The 20,896-nt window shown below is 46.4% G+C and overlaps 2 protein-coding genes across 3 annotated transcripts; one reads left to right on the plus strand and one right to left on the minus strand.

The window, feature by feature from the left end:
* Nucleotides 1-84: 84 nt before the first annotated feature.
* EIF3L (eukaryotic translation initiation factor 3 subunit L) lies at nt 85-9,690 on the minus strand. The gene is made up of 13 exons (XM_009086492.4): nt 9,529-9,690; nt 9,401-9,449; nt 9,086-9,296; nt 8,422-8,501; nt 8,107-8,168; nt 6,747-6,816; nt 5,971-6,044; nt 4,937-5,108; nt 4,531-4,685; nt 3,590-3,760; nt 2,090-2,587; nt 1,048-1,128; nt 85-323 (listed from the first exon to the last, which is right to left on the minus strand). The coding sequence occupies exons 1-13, from the start codon at nt 9,559-9,561 to the stop codon at nt 285-287; spliced, it is 1,695 nt and encodes a 564-aa protein (XP_009084740.1). The 5' UTR covers nt 9,562-9,690; the 3' UTR covers nt 85-284.
* A 194-nt stretch (nt 9,691-9,884) lies between these two features.
* Nucleotides 9,885-19,556, plus strand: ANKRD54 (ankyrin repeat domain 54). Of its 2 annotated transcripts, none has more exons than XM_009086932.4 (8): nt 9,885-10,206; nt 10,532-10,579; nt 14,868-14,966; nt 15,401-15,472; nt 15,878-15,925; nt 16,040-16,164; nt 16,996-17,103; nt 17,772-19,556. In XM_009086932.4, exons 1-8 carry the CDS (start codon nt 9,927-9,929, stop codon nt 17,844-17,846), a joined length of 855 nt encoding a protein of 284 aa, XP_009085180.3. In that variant the 5' UTR covers nt 9,885-9,926; the 3' UTR covers nt 17,847-19,556. The 2 variants fall into 2 exon arrangements, with proteins under 2 accessions (XP_009085180.3, XP_030094354.1); XM_030238494.2 differs by having other exon boundaries at nt 14,873-14,966.
* Nucleotides 19,557-20,896: the final 1,340 nt, after the last annotated feature.

Genomic DNA, 20,896 nt, shown 5'->3' on the forward strand with positions numbered 1-20,896 from the left:
AGTACCAAGCCAACAGCAGCTGCCCATGTGTCCAGATGCAGTTATATTCTTATACAGAGGAAAAATAATGAGTACAAATGCTCATCAGGAAAATTCCACTAATTTATTAGATGCCTTGTCCTTTGTAGGATAGTTTGAGCCAAACAAGTCTGCATATTTAAATACAAAATACCTTCTGAGTCACAGGAGATTCCAGAAATGCCAGAACTCTGAGCTCCCCTCCCTCAACACAGAGAATAATCTCTCCCACCCACTTCTCTGCCCAGGCCTGCAGTGCATCCACATTAGGGTCTCTGGCCCATCTTCTTCAATGTTCGGTTCAGCTGGAATTAGAGAAAGCAAAGGTCAGAAAAATACACAGTGATTGATGCACACTGCTGTTCCCCTCAGCACACCTTATCCACGGCCTCTTAACTCCTTCCTCTCCAGCTCTCTGACAAGAGAGCTCTCAAGCTCTCACAGTGTGTCAAGCAGAAGGGGAATAAGTAGAACTCTCCTTTCCAAGCTAGCAGAGGAAGATGTGGGGAGAAGAGAGGATACAAACTTGTAGCAGCGGTATCACAACCCTCTATTAAGTCCCTAAATCTCAGAATTTTGTCCTCTGAGTTTCCAGTGCAGAACAACCTCCACTGGGAGAGAGTAGAGACAGAATGTCACCTCTTGGCCAAGCTCAATGCTGAAGCCATCTATGCTCCAGAAATCTCTGAGCCATAGTTATGAAGTTAGAGATATGATTTTGGTTGTGTTACTGACAGGGACACCACATTTATCTAGGGACAATGGAATTGGCATCCCTGGACAGTAAAACTCCTCCTTTTCCACTGTGGCTCAACTGAGCACTTCTCACAAAAACATACCATTCCTCAAAGGCCAGCAGCTGCTGCTTAGAACACCTGCCTTTGCCCAGTGCCTTGCAGAGCCAGGCCTAAGTCCAGCACGGAATTATACAGCTGTCTCACACAAGTGTGGACCCTCGAGGGCCTGCACAGCCCAATGACTGTCCCATGTTTCCTACAGAGCTACACAGCTCTCCCACCCTGGCCTCACCTCCTCAAACTTGTGGATCTGGCGGATGAAGAAGTCCCCATAGCGTCGAGCGACCTTTGTGTCTGCAATATGGATCATGTCCTGGGAAGAGAACAGGATAAGATTAGGAAAAGGACTGTGCTACTAGCAGGGAGACAGCAAGAACTGCCAAACATAAAGATCCACCTAAAGGGCTTCACCCGGCCATGGTTCAGCACCACACATATATGACCTGTGCTAATCCCACAGCACCCATCCAGTTCTCCTTGGGCTGCCTTCCCTCATACCTTTGTCTGGGATGGGTTCCCTATTCACATTGTATTTGCTTCCCACATTCTTACACACTCTGGTTTTGTCTTCCTTGCAGCAGATTGACAGTTCCAACCCCAGTTCCCTCTTTTCAGTCATGCTATATGCCACGACAGCTGGGCTGAGACATGGCATGAGACCTTGCAAGAAGAGGTCTGCTACAAGGACCAAGAACACATGGTAACCTGGTCTCCCTCCTAGCATGAAACCTAATGGTTACTGCTGTCTTCTTTGACTACAGTCCTACAAGACCCTTTGCTACGCTTCCTGCTGCTGGAGCTCCAAGGCAGATGGTGACAGCTCCACACCTTGTGTTTAGATTCCTCCTGTAGCAGCCATAACTAAATGCTGTTCCAGTGCAAAGTAGACCTGTAATACGACCAAGTAACACCTCTGCTTTGTCAAACAAAGGAGAGATTTGGGGGACACCTAAAAGGACAATCCCACCTGACACACAAACAGCAGCACTATCTGTCACTCAATTATCACCTCCCAGAACACTGACAAGCCCTCTGTCCTGAGGAAGTGTTTGTTTTCTAGGTACGTTGACTGACAAAGCTGCCTGTGATATTCCATCACTCTTTTTCCACTGACAACCTTTTCATGCAGGGCTAGAACTTCATGGGCAGGCAAGCTTTATAAATGGCAAAGGAAAAAGGAATGTCTCCCACAGATTGGACCAAAACTAGGTGCTGCCAATTCCAAAATTTCCTGGGTGAAAGAACTTCCCAGCAAGCAAGTGGCAGATACCAACCTTGTCAATATAAAAGTCAACCTCAGAGGCAGACTGGAACTCTCCATCCAGGGCAGATATGCCACTGGTCCATACCAGGTTCTTCATCTTGTGCTTGAAGACGAGCAGCTGGATACGGAACTCCTGCTCTGTGAGGTCTAAGAAGCCGGCCAGCTTCGCCACAGGCATGGTGGTGTAGAGCTTGAGGAAGCTACGGATGGTTGAGAGCTGGGCCTGCTGCTGAACTTCATCAGCGAAGACCTTGAGCTGCTGCAGGAAGGGCTCCTTGTGGTAGTTGGGGTGGACGTTGTCATAATTGGGCACCACAGGGGAGAGGAACTTGGGGCAAGCGTAACTGAAGAGCTCCTCGTAGACCTGCGCGTCGCCCTTCTGCATGCGCAGCATCTTGTCCCCGTACTTCTCGCGCAGCTGCAGGTGGATGCTCTCATCTATGCGCATGGGGTACATGGTGAGGGCAATGGCCAGCAGCGCGTGCATCTGCTCGTTCTGCTTGTTGATCTGAGACAGAGAGGAGATCCTGTCAGCACCACAGTGTGCTCAGGCTTTAGGGTGCCCAAGGGAGCTGGCAGCTGCACTTTGTAGAGGAAGAACCTTTCCACAAAGCACTAATGGTCCTAATGCTCATGGGGGAGAGCACAAAGAAGCAGCGCCTCTGCGCAAAGCAAATGGATGAACCACACATCAAGGCTCTTAGAAATAAAAGAGAGGGTGGGCAAGAGGAAGGTGCAGAGTAAATGCATCCAGAGCCATGCAGAATCCAGAGGGCCAGAAGCACGTTTGACTCTTTTAGTACAAGAGCATGCAGAGAAGGGAAGGCAGATAGTTTAACAACCATCTCCTGGCAAGGGACAGTTGTCAGGGAGGTCAGTGAAGAAAACACTCAGAAAGAAGATTTATATGAGTGTGGGATGAAATGGACAGCTGTGTGGCTGAAACAGACCCAACCAACTTTTTGAAGTGTCATGGAATTAAGACTGGCAGGATTTGGCTAAACCAAGAGTTAGGAATTAGTCATAAGGATAAAAAGGAGACAGCAGGTAAAACAGGCACCAAAATCAGAAGGTAAGACAGCTTAGGTAGAAAGAGAAAGGAGCTTTGCTACAGCCATGTCTGTGAATGATTATCAGATAATGGAAATACATCTGACAATGGCAGCAACCTGAAGTGCAGCACTGGACTAGAAACACAACTAAGTCTGAAGAAGCATCGACAAGAGTATCATCAGCAACTCATACTCATTAACAACCCTGCTCAGAGTTAGAGTGCAGATGGACCTGGGACAACAGTATGGGGAACACCCAAAGTTACCAGTAACATAGCTAAGAGCAAATATTGTTACCCATGGCAAAGGAGTTCAGAGGATCCCCAGTCACCACCACTAGCAAAGTCCAGGGTAATAAAGCTGGACTATTAGACACAAGCTACCAGGTGATACAGGAGGGATGGGAAAGAAGACAGTGGCTTTTTCTTTGGGGAAGTGTAGTCTATTCTATGTCTTACCATCTCATACTTGTAGGTCGTCCTCTGAAACATGCTCTTTGTCCTCTGGATGTAGAGGAGGATGTTGGCAAAGACACGGATGGCATCCTGGTAACGCCGCATCATAAGGTAAGCGAAGCCCACATAGTAATAGGTGGTCACCTGGCACTCAGGCACCCGGGAGTACATGCTCTGAGGAGGAAGGAGTAACACGCTATGTCAGGAGAAACAATCCACACTGCTTGTTAGCCACAATTCAGCCACCTCTGCTTTCATTCCCATCCCAAATACAGAAAGGAAAGTGTTAATTCAGTATACTTCACCTCCCACCCATCCCTGCAGCAGCTTCCTCACTATTTTATTAGATCATCCCGTTTCCTATGTTTTCCAGTTTCAGCTTCCTGCAAGGAGAGGACTCTTGCTCTGTGCCTAACATTACTCTGCTCAGTTCCCTTTTCCCGTTTCACTCCACATACTGTGCCAGACAGTACATATGCAGATCTGTGCCAAGCCTTGGCCCCAAACCCATTGCAGCTGAACTTTTATTAGCCACAAGCAGCACTCAATTCTAAGGCAAAAACAGCCTAGGTGGGAGTGGGCACAGTGAGAACAGAAGTCAAAAATACAAGAAAGAGCCACTGGCAAAAGTAAGAATGGTGTGTTCAGTAGTTACCACTACACTACCACTTGTAGTTCCAGCAGTATTCTCTGTAACAACACTGCATTGCACAACACAGCAAACCTCCTAAAAAACTGGGCAATTGTGCTGCAACAGCATCAAGCATTATCATATGGCTTGATTTAATGCCAAAGCTCCAGCTGTGCCCAGCCACAAACTCCTGACAACTACAGCAGATACAAACAGTTCCTCGGCTGGAAGATTCAGTACAGCAATTTTTCACCAGCATGCTCCAACAGAGGCATTTGGAAGACTGCAAAAGGAGGGTTAAAACATGTATTACCTTCTTGTTGAGCTCAATGTTCTCCAGCACCTTGATGGCTTGGTAGTAATCTCCCAGCAGAGAGTGCAGACGCAGCAGCCCAACCAGGCTGAAATAGCCCAGCATCTTGTACAAGGAGTGGCGCCCATATTCACCAGCCACACTTTCAGGGTCACCTAGGGAAAAAAAGAACCACAGTGCCATCCTCCAAGGAAGCAAGCTTCCCTTTCTGTACTTTTCTGCTTAAAACAAAGGGAGCATGGCCTGAAATGTAATCACTGGTACTTCTCACCTAAGGCAAACAGAACTAGTTCCCATCCACTGATTATGGGTTTGATCCAGCTCCCAAACAAAGTTAAGCAGCTTGGGTCAAATCAAAGCAAGGCAGCACGGACTGCAGTGCTGCTTGGCACCTCCCAAAGCTCACCTCCACTTGTATAGACCTCCAGCTGTCGGTTGATGTTGGATTTGTCGACCAGAGAGTGCAGCACATTAAGGACACTGTGGACATTCCAGATCTTGGGGTTGGAACGAAGGAAATCAATTTCCTCTTCAGACTTTTTGGCTGTTTTACAGCGGTACTGGCTGAAAGACTGGAACTACAGGAAAAAGCAGAGATTCAGTGATGAGCAGCTTGTCTAGAGATGCGCAAGTAAGTGCACTAATCTTACAACTTCCTCACACAAATGAATTACAATAAACTACAAGTTGCATATAAAAAAAAGTTTCATATGAGATCACATGGAAATCAAAATTGCACATTATGCCACCTTTAAAGCACTTAAAAGAATTATACAGTACAGAGGGAAAAGGCCAGGAGACAGACTGAAGCAGAAAAGGATCTCTTAAACAATTAGGAAAGGCAACTAAATGCAAATTTGCTGTCTGATAGGAAGGAGAATGACCAAACTATAAGACGTGTTTGCATACACACATCTTTTTCCCTTATATGCACACAACCTTTTTGTTCTCAAGACTGACCAAACAACACTTGAGGAATTCCAGGCAGCTCTACAATAAAAAGTTACAGAGAAGAGAATATATTCTCTTAAGAGAAAAACCAATAGCATTTCAGATCTGTACTGCTGCATTCAGAATAGTAAATGGAAAAATATTTCTTAATGTCAAGATCTCAGGCCACAGCTTATTTCAAATCAGGTCATCAATCTCCCAGTGCACACATAAAGACCCTACTGACTAAGAAAGACATAAATTTTGTTCTGAAAGAGAAATAGGCACAAAAGTTCAGGACTCCCCAAAGAGCACCCTGTAACTTAAAAATCGGTACATTTACAACTACTTAATCCACCTGGCAACACAAGAGTAACAGTGATCACCAAAGATTTTCAACCTGCAATGGTACCCCTGCTATGGAAAACAAAGCAAGGGAAGAGATGGAAAATTTATACAACTAATAAAGGCAAAGCCACCTCAAAATGGCCCAGTTTTATAATCACATACTTGGTATATGAATTCATCAATGATATCCCAGAGCCACTGGTTGGGCAGTTCCAGAGGAGCAGGGCCATCAGCATCTGCAGGAGAACAGATGAGAGGGTTAACACCTTCAGCAAGAACATTGTCAGAACTGGAGGAACAGACAAACTAAAGAACACAAGAATTTCCCTGAAATGGGAGATGGAGCAGCAGATGAATGAAGCTTTCAGTAGGGCTGAGATGCAGCTTTGACTACCTCAACTGCCTTCACTTTCAAAGACTATGAACATGCACAGGGTTAATCTCAGGAGTGTGACTGCTCAGCAGCATCAGCTCTCAGAAGCTGCACAGAGACTGCAGGGGTTTATCCTAACTGATCCATTCTCCACACGAGGCTTGGCAGGGAGTCACAAACACTAACATTTTTGCTCCAAGGGGAGTGAACAACAGTAAACAGTTATGAAACAGGGCAGGTTTTCTTTAGCTTACTGTTTCATTTTACTTTTTAATAAAGATAGGTGAAGCAGTTCTCAGCAAGACAGAAAGCTAAATAAGTTTTATTCTTTACAGTATTTCAGAAAGCATTGGAAACTATTTCTGCTTTTTGTCATTTTAAATCCATGGATATAAATTGCTCTTCATTCAACAAACTCAAACAGAGAGCTTACAGACTACCTTTCCCTCTATTATTTATAAACAAATATAATTGCAGTTCTTCTGTCCCTTTCTTCAGCTCTGCCCTCTCCAGCTGATCTTTCTCCCCAAAACTCACAAACCAGAAATTAATTGCAGTAACTCACTGAGGATGTAGTTGAAGAGATTGCAGTAATTGTAATAGGACTCAAATCTCTGCTCGAGCGTGGGTCCCCCCTGCAAAGAGAAGTCAGCATAGTCTGCTTCAAATCAAGCACTGCAGGAGGGAGTTCATGGGCAACAGCATAAAAAGGACAGTCACAATAGTAGAGGGTCTAGTTCAGGAGTGCTAGAGGCAGTATTCAACCAGCACACCCACCAGCATCACCCGGAAAACCTGAAATTGTAGCACTGTTGTCCCAGAAAACAGGGATGACCTTTTCCTATATAGAGCTCCTCCCAGGATGTCGAGCAGTCAAACCTCCTGAGAATATTCTGCACTAACCTTCCCGGTTACCCTCTACTATTCAGATTCAAGAACTTCCTATTACCTTCACCAGCTTTCCTTCCTTCTCTGCTCATGAGAATTCTTAATAGATCAACAATTCTGTTTCTGGACATCATTTCTAAACACCTGACCTACTGGTTCTTGTTTCAGCTGGAGACACTGAGTCTGAGAACCACTAACAGCATAGCCTGAGAAACCAGTTTCTCCTGTTGAAGCCTGGCTTGGGTTAACACAGCAGCCTTTTAAAAGCGTCCATTTCTCCACCCTCTGGTCCACAGTAAAACTGCAGTTATTTCTTATTTACCCACAAGTCATACACCTGTTGAGATTTTTTTTTTTCTTTAAGAACCAAATACTATGACTTTCTCACTGATTGAAGAGTTTTAAAAATAGGCTTAAAAAAAGCAAAGCTTGTTTTGTTTGTTTCACAGAGCATTATTCCTTTCATTTCATTCTTCTCCATCCTTCATGGTATCCACGTTTCCCTTTTCACAAAGCACTCTGATCCCACGTGAGGTTTTTCATGACAAATAATGCACCTTCCACTTGTGACACCCCTCCTCACTGCCTGCTCATTTGAGCAGAAGCCACAAAGAAACACAAATAAGCAATAAAAAGGAAAATTCAGTTACCTTCCAACATCCCCCTCTTCCCTGACTCACTAGCCATTACATTTGCTGTTAGCAACAAAGAGCCTCTTGAACACTCAGATCCAGTCTACTGATTCATCTGAGCTACCAGAGAAATCTGCACACTCATCACTATGAAGCTTAAAGAGACAGCTAACGAGCCTCAGACACTCAAGTCTTTCTTGCTTTTCAGCAATCAGTGAATCCTTACTAAACTAACAAAAAGCAAGAATTTTAAGCTTCCCTAAAATCAGTGTGACTTACAGCTCATGAACCCATCCAACCCTGCCTTGCAAAGATTAGGGGACCACTGATACTGTAGTGGCAGGAAGACCTGTCAAGTTTGCTGGTACAGAGAAGCCAGCACGAAACCCACAGGAAGACACTCACGCTGACTTTGGCATAGATGTGCCTGTAGTACAGCTCCTTGTACAGGATCAGGAAAACTGCATCTGGAAAAGACAACAGAGAAGGACATCAGCAAGCCACAAGGCCTACGAGCCTCCTGCCAGAACAATGAAAGGAGGCACAAAAACACACTTTGCTCAAGTCTGACTTCTTCCCAGGCGTCTGCTGAAGGAGCTGTCAGAGTGAACAAAGGTGACTGACTCAGGCAGCAACAACTCTGTGCCCCTGCTAACTCAGGATAAGGAGGGATTCAGTTCCTTCTCTCCCTGAGAACCCAAGGGAAAGTGAAAGACTCACCATTTCCAACCTGAGGAGCAATGGCCTCAGCCTCTGGCCATGGAGTGTTCTTAAAAAACCTTTCTGTCAGTTTTGTCCAGCTGAAAAACAGACACACATGTGGTATGAAAAGCCACGTCTCACTAAGTATGACAGTGCTGGAGTCAGAGATGACAACACAGCGAGGCCTTGGACTTGGTGAAAGCTGAGAGCATCACCAACTCCTGTTAGTATGTCCAGCGCTGAAGCAAAGAATGAGAATCACAAACTAAGTAGTGAGACTTCAATTTATCCCCCAGGCATGAAACAGATGTGTATGTCACTTCCACATTCCCCTTATGTCAAGCTGACATGGCTACTAGCCGAGTGGAAGTAGCTGTTGGGAAGAGACACAAAAGCTACAGCTTTCTGCAAACTGCCTGACTAGCACCACTGAAAGCCTTCTCTGCAGCCTCCCTTCCTGTTAGGCCAGGGCTGACACTTCCCTTCAGACAGATCACAACTCATGTATACTCACATAGCCTCACGGGCTGGAAATACCTAGGAGTTTTTTTCCACAGTAACCAAACCAAACCTGTTTCAGAGAAAGCCCAAGTTTGGAACAGCACAGGCAGGAGTCAGCCTTTCCTTTTAACAGCATCACAGTTAAATAGCGATTTCCATCTGCTGAAGAATAGTATTGTACCTGTTCTCATAAATGTCCTGGATCTCGTACACCTTCTGGTCAATAACATCACTGGAAACACGGCTGGCCTGGAGCTCGTACACCTTCTGATCAATGAGATCTGACACCGTCTTGTGAAAATACTGAATGAAGTTTTTGATCACTTCGGGGATCACCTGGTAAGTCTGCTGTTCGTACTGGCGCTCGTAGGCCAGGTCTTGCTTGGGGTCTCCTGAGGAGAAGGAGAAGCAGTGAGGCAGTCGCCGCACGGCCCGGGCCCACAGACCCGGCCGGGCGCAGGCAGGCCCGGGGCGCGCGTGGGGCCCTCACACTAACCCGTGTGCATATCATAGTCGTTGGAGTACGCGTAAGGGTCGTAGGCAGCCTGTAGGAAGAGGACGGCAGTGAGTCCCCGCGAACAGCCCGGACCCGACCCCCGCGCCCCCCCGGCTCCCCGGCCGCACCTCGTTGTCGTAGTCCTCCCCCGGGTAGGCCATGGCGGCGGCGCGACACGGAAAGGGCTCCGGCCGGAAACGCGGGACCGGCGCGGCGCGGTCACAGGGGCGGGGCTAGCAGGGGGATGCTGAGCCCTTCTATTGGCTAGAGTAACTGCCTGTCTTCAGCCTGCTGAGCCGCCGCGGGCCGGCCGTGGCCCCCTTCCCTATCTGATTGGAGAAGACAACTGCCCGTCAAGCTCTCCTGCGGCCACAGGCGCCACTTCCTGCCCCGCCTCTTTCCTATCCGCTCCCTCCCCATTGGCTACATGCACGGGTTGTGTCGTCTTTCATTGGTCGAGAGGACGCGGCCCGCCCCGTTGCTACGGCGACGCCCCGCCCCTCTCGGCGGCCCGGGCCGTGACGGGATGGAGGGCGGCGGTGGGGCTGACGGGGCTCTCGGCGCGGGGCCGGAACCGGGACCGGGGCCGGAGTCAGAGCCGGGGCCGGGGCCGGAGTCAGAGTCAGAGCCACAGCCACAGCCACAGCCGTGCATCGCGCTGCCGCCACTAGGACCGGGCGCATCCCTCGGTTACCTGCACGTCCTGTGGCAGCGGGAGGAGCCCGCGGGCAAGATCCCGGCCCGCCGCCTGCGTAGGGCCGCCCGCCTTCACCGCCGGCTGGGGCCCACGGGCAAGGAGGCGCACGGTGAGCGGCGGAACAGCCCTTCCTTCGGGCAGCTCCGCACGGGCTGCGGGAGGGAGGTCGGCTCTGTTCAGTGGGCGGCTGGGGAAGCGCCCCGGTGCTGCCGGGGGAGGGTATCCGTCAGGAGTGGGCGGGCCCGCGGCCGGCTTCGGGAGGAGACGGGGAGAACCATACTTACCTGGTGCTTTGGTCTGCTTCCCATTCTCTGGAGCCAGTAGCAGCGTGATTTGGCCCCGCACTTGTGCTCGAGCACGAGGTGGAATGTTTCGGCAGGGAAACGTGTCTTTTTCCTCGGTGCTTTCCAGTAATTGTTTTCTTTCCTCCATAGCTCTGAAAAGGCTGCGTGAAGCTGCCAATAGCAATGATTTGGACACAGGTAAGACTTCTGTCAATCTTGGGACCTCTTCTTGGAAGGGCAGTATCTCTAGGGCTCTTACTTTTGGAGAGGAGGAAGTGAGTGCAGATAGTTTCTGGACAGGATGCTTTAGATGCTTCAGATCTAGAAAATGCTTTTTTAAAGCCCAGGTTTGTTCTCCAAGCAGAGTGGGGCTGGTTATTGTGTTCACTTTTTCACTGCACCTGGTTCATAGCGTTAGTTTTCCATCTGCCTGGAGCTAAACCAGCACTGCACTGGCACAGCTGTTTTGGTATGTTCTTTTGCCCAGTTTTTAGCAGCAAGAGAATAATGTTTTGATTTAGGTGGAAAAGTTACAATTATCTAAGCCACACCCTGTATGATGAGGCAGCATGACCCAGTAGATTAGAACCAGGGCCAGGGCTGCACTCTTCTGGTTTCTGCAAAATTCCCTTGTGGTCCATAAATTCTGCTTTCCAGATGTCCAGCCTCAACACTACATCTTTCTCTCTCAGGCTTTGTTAATTGAAACATATCAGAGTTAGTTTATCAAAACTTAAAAGTTTTAGTAGTTTTTGCAATCTGTGCTCTTACAAAAATAACTTAATGACAACTTTTCTAGGTGCTGGCTAAGAGTAATAAAAGAATAACACACTATTTATAATTAATAAATATTTATTGATTATGACTAAACAATCAACTTAAAAGGTAATTAAAACCATTAACTAAAATTACTAAAAAGTTCTGAAATTTTTGACAAATCCCCCTTTTGGAAGTGATCTTAATTTTCTTTTAAGATTACTTCCACTTAAATCATTGAGTATCTAGCAAAACTTAAGACATTAAAATGCAAAAATTTTGCTTGTCTCTTGTTATAAGATATCATAGATCATTCATTCCAAATGAAATTCCAAATTGGGGTATTATCTCTTTTGACAATATCTTGGTAACTTCTCTTGTTTTGCTAGTGCAAGCAGCTATCCAAAAAATGTGTCAGCTAAAACCAATAGGTATCATTATCCCTCTTGTCGAGGTAACTCAGAAAAATCTGTTTGCCTATAAACTCCAGGACAGTTTCCTCTTTTTGTAGTCCCTCAAGGAGGTCTTTTGTAGTGGTGTGGATTATGTTGCAAACGTATTTTACACTTACTGACTACACTTTTGATTCCTGGTATTTTTACACTAATTACTTGATGTTTCAAGTTATCTCTAATAGCTTCTGCTTCCCTATGTTTTTATCTTTGGCTGCTTGTCTCATCACTGCTTGAGGTACTATGTGTGGTATGTCATTCCATTTCTCTTTCTTTTGGCAATATAACATCAATTCTAAAATAACATTTTGGTGTAAAATACCATGAACTGGCCATTTTTATTGATTATCTAATAGATAATCTAGCCACCAGTAATATTCTATTACCTATGTCCAAGTTGAAGAATTGCTTTAAAATTCTTTCCAGTGCTGCAAAATACAACCTAAAGACGAACATTTGGGTCTTCCCCCTCTTCCTGGGCTCGAGAAGAAAAAGGGAAGCCCACAGTAAATAGAAATTCCAGCAATGACTACAACGGACACGAGAGAGCGCTCCATGCACACCAATACTATTCCAGTCACTGAAACAGTAGCAGCCGCTGTGCTAACGCCGGCAGAGAGCTCTGAGCAAACAATCCTCACTTTAGCACTTTACATTTCCCAAAACCAAACACTTAGTACACACCAATACCCTAAAATTCACAGTCCACATACAATGGCTTCAACACTCTTACAGCCAACGAATTTGCCTACAAACTCAATTTATTTTTATGACACTCACATTACCACATGCTTGCATTTTCCAACACTAACAGATACCCTGGGCTTTAATAAGCACAGAAATAACTCGGCAAAGCCCTTCCACAACGTGGCTCTTTGTGCAAGCAGCACTGTCTGACTAATTTGTGGGCAAAGCAGAGGGTGAAGACTCAAACCACGCCTTTTGATAGTCACTTACATAGTTTTACAATTACAGTTTTCCAGCTAGGCAGTGGGACTCAAACATAATTCCATTAATATTCACTTACAGAGTTTTACACTAACTTTTAATAGGAAATAGCCAATTATATAATCACTTAACTCTTAATATGTTAGAGAGTGCAAGCTTATGATTAGATATACCTTTTTAAACCTTCAATAACGTCTTAATAAACTCCCAGGGGTTTTTGCCTTGAACTCACCTGGATCAGAGGATTGAAAAATTGCCCTGAAAAAGTCTGTCAGTGTGCACCGAAGTCCTTGTTCCTCTAAGTCTGGGAAACGTCAAATGTGTTGTCTCAACTGAGTCACCTGTAAATGGTTACCAAATCCTTCACAATTGTTGGGGTAAATAAACCCCACTAATACTTTCTTTTTAGTGTTAGTGCGTAAGATGTTATGTTGTGGTTGGCCAGGAGGGATTTGTGTATCTCACAAAATTCTGGCCTCCAGACACAGATATAAAACTTCTTCACTTATTTTTACTTCATAGCAAACAAAGAAATTAATGTTCATTGGTTATAAATTATATAATTCCTTTTATTAATTAGTACTCTGTCCTCTGTGGGGTATTGGTTTCTTACTTCTCATGCTAGTTAGTCCTTATTTTTAGTCTTTTTAGTATCTTTTTCCTCTGGTAGGGATTTTCTAACACATACACTGAGTCTTTGTTAGTCCCTTCTTTATCTTCTGGTTTCTGCAAAGTCCTTGTGGTCCATAAATTCTACATTCCAGATGTCCAACCTCAATCATACATCTTTCTCTGGTTTTGTTCGTTGAAGCATATCAGAATTAGTTTATCAAAAGTTAAAGTTTCGGTAGTTTCCCCAAGCTGGTTCCTACAAAAGTATGTTATGAGAGCTTTGCTAAATATTTGCTAAGAATAATTTAAGAATCACACACTCTTTATAATTGTGTATATATATTATGATTAACTAAAGCAATTAATTTCAAAGTTAATTAAAGCCACTAACTAAAATTATCAAAAAGTTACATCATTTCCAACAGGAAGATGAGGGAATGCAGACTTTATGGAAGTCTTTGTTTCAATCCACATTGGATTTGATAGACTGGTTCCCATGTTTATAGTCCTCTTGTGTCTTGTTTACTCTGCAACTTGAGGAAGTGTGCTATGATTAATTTATTTTTCATCAACAAGTAAACATCTTTGCTGTTTCCTGTGGTGACACTGGGTGGAGAGGTTATGTCACTCCTACTTGGTTTGGGGGAAGAGTAGCTAAATTGTTCCTATTAATGGTTCTCCCTGGGGCACTGTAAGTCTTCCATTCTTTCTTCTGAAGTATCAAACATTCCATGTTAACGCCACTTCCATCTTTTTAGGTGTTCTTTTCAGTTCTGTACCACACTTGAAGTAGGATGTGTACAGGAAGAGATTCAAAGGTGGCTGTAGTTCACTTTCTGGAAGCTGAGATGAATGGTGACTTTCAGTGGCCTGAAACAGTCTCTACTGTTCTAGAATATGCTCTTTAAAGATCTCAAAATGTAGTGACCTGTCAGCACTTTTAACAGCTATGGAACGAGCTCTATTTACACACCAGGTAGTATATTAGGGTGATCTCAAAACAGCAGAAGTATCAGCCATCACAGATGCCCCTAACACATGTTGTGTAGGTGCTATTTTTATGCCCCTGATCTTTCCACCCTTTACTGATCTCTTTGCTCGGCTCTTGCCAGGTTGGTGCATTCCCTGCCTGCTTCCCAAACTGTAGCCACCATTAGTTAGGAAGGGGCAAGGTGTGAAGAAGTGGCTTTTCGCACTACCTGTGCTCACACTGTGAAACTTCTGACTGTGAGTCCACGTTGATGTCAAAACTGTACACAGGTGCAGAAAATGACCATGTAAATCCACAGGGAAAGCCCATGGAGGGGTAGTAGTAAGCACAGGATGCTAATTCCAGCTTGGAAAGTGCCCGAGATGCAGCTGACTAAAACCAAGAGTGAGCCCCACGTCCTTCCTATCCTTTTGTGTTCTTCTCTAGGTATTTGCTGCTGATTGTCCTTGGAGCTTGAAAATTTGGCTAGGTGGATCTTTAGCCATTAGAGCAGTTGGCTTATCTTTTATAGCAACGTGTGGAAGGTGGTGAAGGCTGAATCAGAGGGTGGAGGTTATGCTGCTTAGGCTACTTCTGCTGAGCTAGGATACTGGTGGAAACTGGTTCAAGTATAATTGACTTAGCAGCTGACAGCACGTTTCTCTGCCCCCAAAAGAGCAGATAGCATTACCTCTCTGATCAGGTGCCCCTTCAGCTTACCTGCTTTTTTTCTCCTTGGTTCTGTCAGTGCAGCAACTCTTGGAGGATGGAACTGACCCCTGTGCTGCGGATGACAAAGGCCGGACAGCCCTGCACTTTGCCTCCTGCAATGGCAACGATCACATCGGTGAGGAGGGGTGGGGAGAGTTCTGTCTTCCAGGCTCTCTGTGGCAAGGATTTTGAAGGGTGCTCTTTATTTTGCTTCAGCACCTGTCAGAGGTTGCTCTTTTCTGTTCCTTTTGTGTCAAAGTTGACAACTCTGGCCTCAGGGTTTGCCATGTGTGCCTGCTGGAAGGGGAACGGGACCTCCCAGTTCTATGACTGTACTGGTGCAGAGGGAGGGGTGTCCTTCCTCCCAGTTCTTCGCACCAGGGAGCCCTGGAGCAATGGCACTGCATGGCTTTGTGCTGGGTCTTTCTGCATTGCTATGCAAACCTCTGTCCCTGTCTCAGTAAGGAAGCTGATGAGCTGAACAAAAGCACCTGGGCAGCCTGGTGGCTGCCACATGGACCTGTGGGGCAAAAGGAAGGGACTGATCTGTCTCTCTTTCCTTGTTTCTAGTCCAGCTGCTTCTGGACCATGGGGCTGACCCAAACCAGAGAGATGGGCTGGGCAATACTCCCTTACACTTGGGTAAGTGTCGCACAGATGAGCTTTGCATGCAGAAAAGTGAGGTGAGAACCTCCTTACTGTTCCTTTCCTCTCCGCCTTCCTCTTGCCTATGCCTCACAGGATGCATCCCCAAATTTAAGGACCTAGGAGGGACTCTGCATTTCATTAGATTCACTCCTCACAAAGATTTAAAGTCAAAGAAAAGGTTTGAAAAAATTGATTTCTCTCCCTCTGCCAGCCCCAAGGAGTGCAAGATCTGTTCCAGATAGAGTACTCAGGCTTGAGTGGGTCGGTACCTTAGCATTTGGGCTATTCCTCTTTTCTCTGTCAGAGAAGCCCTTTGGGAAGCAGCGAGCTCTGTGCTTGAGCAGAAACTCATTTTTGTTTGTACCTCTGCGTTGTGTGTCCTGTGTTTTCCCTCCCCAGCTGCCTGCACGAACCACGTACCTGTCATCACCACGCTCCTGCGCGGAGGTAACATTTCCTCTATAACAGTTACAGCCTGTTCCCTTCCTGCCCTGTTGAAACTCTCCAGGGACACCAAATCCTGGTGACAGACCTCACTGTCCCTGCTCATGCATCTTGCAGGGGCCAGAGTTGATGCCTTGGATCGAGCTGGCAGAACCCCACTGCACCTTGCTAAGTCAAAGCTGAATATCCTGCAGGAAGGATTCTCCCACAGCCTGGAGGCTGTACGCCTTGAAGTGAAACAGGTAAAAGGAACAGCCCCATGTTCTGGTAATGGGGTGCAGCCCCTGGCAGCCTCCTGCCCCCTTTACTTAAATGTCTGTCTGTAGGCTCTTAACTGCTGTGGAAGAGTTTGACTTCCATTTTCAGACACCTTCCTTTTTCCCAGCCTCTACTTTAATTTTTTCCAGGGCCTCCCTTGGCTCTGGTAAGCTAAGGATGCATTGAGTGGATTCTTGAGCTGTATGGAGCATACTCTGTTCTTCAACCATGATGTAAGAGATGCCTTGTGGCAGAAGAGGGACGAGACACGAGGCTGTAGCTGTGCTGTACACATTCTCTGTATTCCTAACACAGTCTACCCTGCTCTAGTATGTAGAGACATGAAATAGGAAAGCACTCCTTGGCCTGTAAATGCATGAGGCATGGGCCTCACTTCAGGAGCCACATAGACACAAGGATTTTTATCCTCTGTGCATGAGCAGATCCTGCTGGAATTAGAAGTCCCTGTTCCTCACAGTGAGGGAAGCTGACTAGCCTTAAAGAAAAGTTTGGTGCTTTCAGGGCTAGACCTTGTGCTGCTTCAGCTGGGCTTATCTCTCTTCCCTGTTCTTAACCAGGCACAAGGATCACAGCTAGTCCATCTGTGACTGGTGAATGGTGCTGGTGACTCATTGGACTCTGATGCTGCCATTAGTGCTGTGTAGTTGCTTTGCCTGGTTCGTCTCTAGGGGTCGTGTACTCTGCCATGTTCTCGAGCTTCAAGGCTGTGTGCTTGGCAATTTAATTTTTCCTGTAGAAACACTTCAGCCTGGTGCAGCTCTCTGATGTTTGCCTCTTGTGCCTGTTTGTTTCAGATTATCCAGATGTTGCGGGAATACCTGGACCGTCTGGGGAGGCATGAGCAAAAGGAACAGCTGGATGACCTCTGCTCCAGGCTACAGATGACTAGCACAAAGGAGCAGGTAGGCAGCATTGCGCTACTCTGACTCACCTCCTGGCATTGGGGCTCCTGCATTTGGGAGAATGCAACTACATGAGCAGTGGGGCACTGAAGACATGGTTATTGCTCACATTGGGGGAAGTGGGCAAGTTACATGATGACTCATGGTACTCCTTTAGGTGAAAATTCAAAATGTAGAAAGCATCACAGTGTCAAGCAGAAGGGAAGCTGAGGATCAGATGGGCTGAGGACAGTCAGTTTAATGCCAGGATCAGCACAGCTGCACAGGGTTGCAGTCCTGGGGGTTTTTTCGTACAAAAGACTGGCCCCTAGAAACAGGCTTGGAGGAAATAGCCCTGACACCACATTTGAGTTTTGGGTAACGTAGCAACATGCTTGTATTTTAAGGACTGGCTAAATCACACAGAATGGAAGTCAATCATCACCTCTTGAAGAATGGGTAGAAGCTCCTATTGCCTTAGATTAGGGCTTGTTTGATGATGAGGATAGTAGCCCTTCTGCATGATTGTTGGCCCCAAAAGGATCCTGTTTTAGTATAAGTTCAGCATGGGCATTACTGGCAATTCTAGTGCAGGGGTGGTCCCTGCTGCATGAGGGTTTCTTCTGTGGCCCTGGGTGACTGCACAGCTGCATTCCCCTCCCTGATGGCCATCTGTATTCTTCTGTCAGGTGGATGAGGTTACAGACCTCCTGGCCAGCTTCACGTCACTCAGCCTGCAGATGCAGAAGATGGACAACAGGTAATGGGCTGCCAAATCATCTTCCTGAAGCAGCAGGAGAAGCCTTAGAGAAAAGGAAGCTGAAGTTTGCTTCTCAGATCACTGCCTAAACATTGCTGCCAGCAGCCACTCCTGCCCAGACTGACTCTCCAGTGGTGCTCAGACTGTTCCTGTTGGTGCTGCCATAGCTGCCCCACAGGAAGGCAGCAGGCTTTGCACGACAAAGGCAACAGACAAGAATGCTGCAGCTGTGACTTTGGGGTAAAAGAGCTGCTCTACTTTTTAGTAGATGGGCTGGCAATGAATAGGGTACCCTTTCCAGAGATATTTTGTCTTCTCCTAAGTTCATCAGCTCACTGTAGGCGGTGACCAATGCCATGTGCAGTTACCAGCCCTGACTAGTGCACTCAGCAACTGACCAGCATCACAGAAATGCTTGGAACATCCCTGCTTGGAAAAGGCACCTTTTGCCCCCTCCATACTGCTCAGTTGCATGAGGGAGAAAGTGAATGCCTTGAACAGCAGAAGGCTTTGTGCTGTGAGAAGAACACTCATTTAATTCTGCATGCTAGAAGCTAAGCAAACAGTCTGCCTTAAGAAACATGCATTGAGGCTTAATCCTTACCTTCCTCAGAGCCTGCTGTCAGAGGGCAGAGAATGTGTCTGGTTATAAAAGGGATACAAAGTTTTTCATGGCTAGACTAACACCTTTCACTGGACCCATTTTTTAAGTCTGCTTCAATTTGGTGCTTAAATATTACAGTGTAACATTTCCCAAAAGCACCCAGGTACGCAGCTAGCAGGTTAGAGCTGTCCTGTTGCAAGATTAAGGACTGGAGGGTGACAGTCTTAATGCAGTTCTAGGCAGACATCTACATCTTGCAAAAAAAGCCCCACCATAACTAAAATTTTGTGTTGCCTGTCACTGGCATTCTCAGGCAAGAGGTCCAGTTTTGACAGGAGGTATTGTGCACTCAGCTGTATTATTGGGCTAGGATGGAGGTGGATTTACCTCTGCCTCAGCAGCACCAAACCCATTGCTCAGCCATTCTGTATCTTGCTTGTCATGGAGAACCTTAAGTGCAGTGTGAGAAACAAATTATGGTTTATGCTGGGAGCCTGAAGTGATGCAGCTATGAAGGATTCAGGGAGGATTCAGGTAAATGCTCTTGCTGCTCTCTCACTTCTGCTGACTGTGATTAGCAATGAAGATTTAGGTTACTTTGCTGTGGAGCAGGGATCCAGGAAATCTCGTTGATAGGGCACCAACAGCAACAGGGTGATAGGAGCATGTCAGTAGTGATCTGAGTTCCCACCTGTGTTCCGCACCATGGTGTGCTGGTAGCCACACCTATCCCACGGCGTGGGAGTCATTGGTTTGAAAGAGGTTATTATTAAGATTCAGCTTAAATATGCAGCAACCACAATTTTGAGCATTCTTCAGAGATCTTTAGGTCAGCATTCTCTCTGATATGTCTCTTGTCTAGGAAGGGGCTAAGTGGATCTCTTTTCAAAGCTGAGATACCAGAAATAGGCATGGCTTTTAGATGGGTTCATCTGTGGGCTGCTGGAGGACACAGCTGGGAGCAGCAGTCTCATGGCTGGGCTGGAGGTGTCACTGTGCATATTGATACTTCATTATGATGTGTTGGATGGGAAGGATGCCGAGAGGGTGGGAGACAATCTGACCTTTTTGTATTTTCAACTTCAATAAAATCCTGTCAGCCTTTTGTGACTCCTTGGCCAAGTTCTCTTTTTCAGAGCGGCCCATTCCTCTTTCTTTACATCTGTTCCAGGCCCCATGCACAGCACTGGACTTGGTAAACGCTACTCTCATACCTGGTCCTTAAATCAGAAGTGACAACACAAAGTTGTTTGAGTTCAATCACCACTCTGTTTGCAGATCAAAGTACAGGGTTGCTGGCTGACCTTTTCTGATCCTGACTTCCACAGCCAAGAAATCCAAATTTAAAATCTAGGTAGTTGCTGTGAAGCTCCACAAACAGAGGAAAGGAATCCCAGCAGTGGTACTTCAAGGTGCAAGATGAGATATTTTGCAGAGAGGAAAAGCAGCCTTACCCAGGGGCAGAAGTTGTGCCTTGTCCCATGATGAATAAAATGCCTGTGCTGTCAAGAGAGACAGCAAGAGGATGAGGGGCTGGGGAGGGACATCTGGGCAGGGCAGAGAACTTCCAGTGTGGCCCCATGTGAGTAGCAGGTGACCTTCATGCCCAATCTTTACTGACCTTGTCTCTTCCCATCTTTACAGCCCAGTCTTGATGTCCACATACACTCAGCTGCCAGCGCTTCTCCCCTCAGCAGCCTTGTTGCTGAGGAGACCATTAAGGTGCCTGAAGAGCACGTGGCTAAAACGCTCTTTATCCCTGCAGTTACTTCAGTTGCTGATGTTGTCTCTAAGTAGACACCTCATACAAGCTTACCTCAAACCCAGGAAACACGTCTTGCTGAGACTCAGAGTGAAGCTTTTAGTCTCTGCACACGTGATGTTGTCAACAGGTCTTCAGGCTTTTTTCTTGCCTGGTGCTGGGTTTTTTCTTTACAGCTCCTGACAGAGGGGAAAGGTGGGGGTGCTGCAGCCAGCCAGGAGCAATTGTCTTGCTTCTTTTGCCACACTGCTCCCACCATGGCAGGAGAGGCAATCAAAACCAAATGGCTATAGGAAGTTTTGCCACTGCTTTAGCAGTAACACCAGGTAAGAAAGGGAAAAGCACATCTGGTTTTCAGTGGAGGAAAAAAATGTATCATGTAGGAATTGTATTCTATGAATCACTATAGTCAGTTCTGCTTTCCTGCCTCAGGGCTTGAAGCTGTGGGCTGCCCTGAGCCATATCATGTGTTTGGCACTGGATGGAGAAAAGTTTTAAGTTTCTTTGCATATCAGTCAGTCATACCTAGAGCCTTTAACCACCCTGTCATGCTCAGCAGCTGTATCCAGAATGAGAATTAGGTACTGGGCAGGAAAGAAGCTGTTCCAGAGAAGGAGAAAACATGGTTTCCCACTGTGCTGAAAGCTGTTGACTGGCACTGCCTGGTTTTCTTCCTGCTTCTGGCCTA

Source organism: Serinus canaria, chromosome 1A, assembly GCF_022539315.1.
Source record: "Serinus canaria isolate serCan28SL12 chromosome 1A, serCan2020, whole genome shotgun sequence".
Taxonomy (NCBI): Eukaryota; Metazoa; Chordata; class Aves; order Passeriformes; family Fringillidae; genus Serinus; species Serinus canaria.